Source organism: Schistocerca americana, chromosome 8 (assembly GCF_021461395.2).
Source record: "Schistocerca americana isolate TAMUIC-IGC-003095 chromosome 8, iqSchAmer2.1, whole genome shotgun sequence".
Lineage (NCBI taxonomy): Eukaryota > Metazoa > Arthropoda > Insecta > Orthoptera > Acrididae > Schistocerca > Schistocerca americana.
Genome location: NC_060126.1, coordinates 387,408,480 through 387,414,479, shown reverse-complemented (window position 1 = coordinate 387,414,479; position 6,000 = coordinate 387,408,480). Strand labels below are relative to the sequence as shown.

At 43.6% G+C, this 6,000-nt stretch overlaps 1 protein-coding gene across 1 annotated transcript in view; it reads left to right on the top strand.

Moving 5' to 3' along the window:
• Window positions 1-5,688: 5,688 nt before the first annotated feature.
• The window catches only part of LOC124545049 (protein yellow-like), a 53,265-nt gene continuing 52,953 nt past the window's right edge, over window positions 5,689-6,000 (top strand). The window contains exon 1 of the mRNA XM_047123837.1: window positions 5,689-5,899. Coding sequence (XP_046979793.1) covers window positions 5,767-5,899 — 133 coding nt within the window. The 5' untranslated portion in view covers window positions 5,689-5,766. The remainder of the gene's footprint in view (window positions 5,900-6,000) is intronic.

The window sequence follows — 6,000 nt, the reverse complement described above, 5'->3', positions numbered from 1 at the left end:
ATTAAGAGAGGAAGCTGTAGGTGGTAAAAACTGTAAAGGAAGATAACAATTGGAATAAGTCCAACAAATAACTGAGGACGTAGAGTGCAGATGGGACTCTGAAATGTAAGGCTTCCGCAGGACAGGGATTCGTGGCGGCCCGCACCAAACTAGTCAGAAGACTGATGATGCGAGAAAAAAACAAAAAGAAAAGAAAAAAACAGCCTAGCGGTTCAGCCGTATAAACTGGGAAGATATTTCCGATACGACAGAAGAGTATTCTGTTTCAGACGTTCCTGTACGGCCCTGCAAATGTTGGTGATGAGGGCAGAGAAGGTGTAGTGTCGTGTTTGCGTCGTTGCTAACAATAAGAGTGAAAAGAGAAAGGGTGAGTCCTAGTAGTGGCACTTAGTCAATTTCTCTCGTCCGTCAACGGCAAACACAGTCTTCCGATACTAGGTAACACTGTGGATGCACACCAGAACGTACCCTGTGTCCTAAACATCGAGTTTGCTCCAATAAAAGCAGGTCACCTGCCAGTTAACAGACGCCCAAATCATGATCCACGGGCCTATCACTACTCTCAACATTATTGGCCAATGCCTGTTTAGTGATCAATGTCCGCACATTCTAATCATGCGGCCTGACACGATCCTGCAGAACACTGATCATTCGCAACAAAATAGGGGCAACTTCGTCGCAACCGTCAAACTTCAGCATCCGTTGTAGAAACCATGCTGAACGCCTAGGATGTATTCTGGTCGATATCGTCCAAAAGTTTATGCAGTGCCACAGTTGCACACACTCGGTTGCTGCAACGAAAAAGAAAGTGGCGAACTCGTGTTCAAACTGTTGCTGACGTCTCTTGAGGCGCTCAGTGGAAACAAACAAATAGGCATGCGCAAACGTGTCGCGTCTCTGCAGCTGCTACAATGCCGTTGGTTCCTAAAATAGCGCGGCATAACTGGTCTGACGTTCAAATGGCTCTGAGCACTATGGGACTCAACATCTTAGGTTATAAGTACCCTAGAACTACTTAAACCTAACTAACCTAAGGACATCACACACACCCATTCCCGAGGCAGGATTCGAACCTGCGACCGTAGCAGTCCCGCGGTTCCGGACTGCAGCGCCAGAACCGCACGGCCACCGCGGCCGGCATAACTGGTCTGTGTCGATGCTGCTGCACATGCGGCTGCTCGACGACTGACGCCGTCTTACCAGAAACGTCACTTATACAGCTGCCAGTTATCAGAGCAGCTACCGGTCGGGGAGAAATAGCGCGTGCGACGCTAAGTGAAACTAGTAGCGTCGCGCTAGAACGCCCAGTGGGCAATGCAAAGTACCTAGAACGCCGCACATAGTACACTAGCATATCGAAGATATATATCGTAGCAACTGGCAGCAAATGAATATATATATATATATATATATATATATATATATATATATATATATATATATATATATATATATATATATATATAAAATCAAAGATGGAAGCACAGCTCCCTCCACTGCCATGGTTCCCCCCTCTGAGATGTCAGTGTCTGTTGGTGAATCAGTATCTGGATGTGTCGAGATGGGTCATTTGCCATGACCCAATAGGTTTCTTTTTTTTTGCTGTCGTGTAATTTTTTTTTTATTTCTCGAGGAAAGGATAGGTACTTTATTTCAGTTTCTATAGTAATGTGTCACATCACCACCAACTTTAATCTTGGCACAATTCAGTGCACCTTTAACCCATAGGAACACTGTAACGTCCTTTCAGATCTTCGGTCTCGGCTAACACTCAGCAGTAGAGCAATGATATTGTTATTTCTTATGTATCGGTATCGACGTTACAAACAGAACATTGATGAACTGAACTCGCGACTTGTGCGAGATATTTACTTCACCAAATGTCGTAATTAAATCGTTTATAATCGATGGTTTATAAGTTGCTATTTAAATATTAATGATAAGGTCAAATTAATTCCAGCGACACCAAATTCCACATAGACTGGTTGTAATCTCAAATCTATAATCAGTCGTAACAGTGTTATTAATTCCTAACGTCAAAGAGTTTCTGTATAAGAGCCGAGCGCTTCAGTCAAATAATATCGCAGCACGTTACCGTATCTCTATAAATAATATTGTAAAACTTGAATTATAAATGCGTGAATTGACACAATATGCTGGCTTATTACACAATATTAGTCACTTGCTAACAGAACCCCGAGGAATAAGCTTTCCCAGGTGTTGGGGGGAATTATAAATTATATGCTTCGTAACTATCGTCAAGTTCTATAGTCCATTAGTTATTACGAATGAAATTGTCTATCTGTGTTCAAATGGTTAAAATGGCTCTGAGCACTATGGGACTTAACATCTGTGGTCATCAGTCCCCTAGAACTTAGAACTACTTAAACCTAACTAACCTAAGGACATCACACACATCCATGCTCGAGGCAGGATTCGAACCTGCGACCGTAGCGGTCACGCAGTTCCAGACTGAAGCGCCTAGAACAGCACGGCCACACCGGCCGCCATCTGTGTTCACTTCCTAAATAGTGTTAACTTCAGGTTATCTAATTAAAAGTCACTTCTGTCTAATATATGCAAGTCGTGTATCTGAATTCTAAATAACGTAGTATTTGAAGTCAAAGTATCGTTTCACTGCGTCATAGTAGATCGCAATAATCAATTCTGAAGAAAAAAAAACAATCTAATTGCGCCTACATTTACGAGCATTCAACAGTATGACCTGCTTCGGCTAACTCTCGTAACGTAGTGACAATGGATTGAATTATCCTTAGCCATTACTCACAAATCTCAAAGAGTACTCACACGGAGTATTCTTTGGGAACGTTGGTTCTACTTCGCGAATTTTAAGTATAATTATTTTGCGATTTACTATGATTTTGAGTTTGATTTTACTGGAATCCTACCTTTCTTTCGTATGTTAATAAATTACTAAGTATTAGATTCCTGATTCAATTACTGGTTAATATCCAAATAATACTCTTAACTGGAAATCTGTTTGCTTGTTAATCTTTCATGGAATTTGGAACTTGTTTTGGGGAAATCTTTGGGAATTTTGGAGCTAATTTTTGATTTTCATTTCTCGTCCGAGGAAGTGGCATTACAGCACAGACTCTGATTCATTTACTTTATGACGATTCCTTGCCCTAAGAACCAACGGCATTGTAGACATATAGTAAGATGAACCACGATCTCTGTTATACACTTCACATATCTGAAATGTACGATAAGCAATAACATAGACATCTAGCAGTCATCGTGCAGCCGCACGTGAAAGCAGCATCGACACATACATTGTATAACGCTATTGATAATATATCCTTTACTACGAAGAGCGGAGTAGGTGCGCAAGTTATTCTGAATGGTCCTTCAGTGTTTTGTGGATGCGTACTGAATTTTACATTTACTGATGCTGATGCTAGTGCACATGGTAATGGTTGGGTTACAGTAGGTCTAGTTGGTGGTGGTAAAGTGGAGACTGTATCAGGGCTGGAGACTTTTAACAGCCGAGAAGTTATTGCTTATCGTACAATGCAGATATGTGAACTGTATAACAGATATCGTGGCTCATCTTACTATATGTCTACAATGCCGTTGGTTCTTAGGACAAGGAATCGTCGTAAATAAGTGAATCAGTCTGTGTCCGTATGGGTGCACTGAATTGTGCCAAGATTAAAGTTTTTGGTGATGTGATACATTACTATAGAAACTGTAATAAAGTACCTGCCCTTTCCTTGAGAAAATAAATACACATCACATATTATGCTCAGCATAAACGTTCAACAGTAATAGCCATAGCGATCCTTTACGCGTGATGTAATGGTTATTACCACACTAAACTACAGGGTACTAAAGCGATGACAACAGGTGCAGATCATCTCTAAATTATAACGGATACGTCTTAAGGTGGTCCATTTTCGGAGAGCCACCCGTTGCAGAAAAATGTGCAATCTCTTAAGTAACAAATATGAATAGGACCAAACAAGAGGTACCATTGTACGGTCCAGTCACATAAATGTGATCACCTGTAGGAAGGTTGAATAGCCACCTTGTGCCACGCGGAGGTGCAGGAAGAGAGTCGGTAAGATTCTGGAAGTTCCGACTCCAGTGCCTGGGTTTCTCGATTGAGGATCCGTGGTGCGAACAGTCCGACCGAGATGGTCCCACAGATACTCGATGTTAACAAATTTCTCTTCTTCAGAAACACTTTCCTTGCCATTGCCCGTCTACATTTTATATCTTCTCTACCTCGACCATCACCAGCTGTTTTGCTGCTGAAATAGCAAAAGTCGTCTACTACTTTAAGCGTCTCATTTTCTAATCTGACTCCCTCAGCATCACCTGATTTCATTCGACTACATTCCACTATCCTCGTTTTGCTTCTGTTGATGTTCATCTTCTATTCTCCTTTCAAACATGCTGCCCATTCCGTTCAACTGATGTTCCAAGTTCTTTGCTGTCTCCGACAGAATTACAATGTCATCGGCAAACCTCAAAGTTTTTATTTCTTCTCCGTGGACTTTAATTCTCATTCCAAATTTTTCTTTCGTTTCCTTTACTGCTTGCTCAGTATACAGATTGAATACCATTGGGGTTGGCTACAACCGTCTTTCGCTCCCTTCTCAACCACTGCTTCCCTTTCATACCCCTCAGCTCAAACAACTCCCATCTGGTTTCTGTACAAGTTGTAAATAGCCTTTTGCTGCCTGTATTTTACCCGTGCTATCCTCAGAATGTCAAAGAGAGGACATCAGTCAACATTCTCAAATGCTTTCTCTAAGTCTGCAAATGCTATAAACCTAGTTTTAGTTTCCTTAACCTATCTTGTATGAGAAGTCGTAGGGGCAGCATTGCCTCGCGTGTTACTGCATTTCTTCGAAACCCAAACTGATCTTCCCCGAGATCGTCTACCACTTTTTCTAGTCTTCTGTAAGTAATTCGTGTTAGTATTTTGCAACCACGACTTATTAAACTGACAGTTCGGCAAATTCCACACCTGTCAGCAACTGCTTTCCTTGGAATTGGAATTATTGTATTGCTGAATATAGATTCGAATCATTAATGAGTGTCTTCAGCTGACTATGGCATACCTGAAGAAACTTGTGTACTCTCTTCTTCGGCGGTTTGAGCCCATTATCCAGGGTAGAGACGGTGTTCCAGGGCACTAGCGTGACGTCTCTTAGAGGTGAATAATTTTGTGTCTGTTGCGTTTAGTTAGGCAACGGCCTTGCCGCAGTGGATACAACGGTTCCCGTGAGATCACCGAAGTTAAGCGCTGTCGGGTGTGGTTGGCACTTGGATGGGTGACCATCCAGGCCGCCATGCGCTGCTGCCATTTTTCGGGGTGCACTCAGCCTCGTGATGCCAACTGAGGAGCTACTCGACCGAATAGTAGCGGCGTCGGTCAAGAATACCGCCTTACGACCGGGAGAGCGGTGTGCTGATCCCACACCCCTCCTACCCGCATCCTCCACCGAGGATGACACGGCGGTCGGATGGTCCCGGTAGGCCACTTGTGGCCTGACGACGGAGTGCTTGGAGTGCCTTTAGTTCCACATTATGTCGTTCGCATTTAGAGTCCATCACTTCGTTTGTAATCTCCGATAATATCCGTTTCACTACGTGTATCTGATCGTGTTTGGTTCTGTATCCGTCTTCCAGTGATTAGTGTGTCTATGATGTGTTGCAGGCAAGCTGAACGAGACGTTCCGATGGCGGCAGCTGGACTTCGACTTCCCGTCGGACGCAGAGCGCTCGGCGGCCATGGCGACCAAGCGCTTCCGGCCTTCCGACAACGTACCTGTGGGCGTCGAGGTGTGGGGAGAGCGCGTCTTCGTCACGGTGCCGCGCTGGAAGGCCGGCGTTCCCGCCTCGCTCGCCTACGTCCGCAGAGACGGTCAGTGCGTCCACCTGGACGCTCACTGCTTACTACTGCCCCCTTCATAACTAGGGATATTTCGATACCTTCAAAGTATCGATACCTACTGAAAAGAAGTT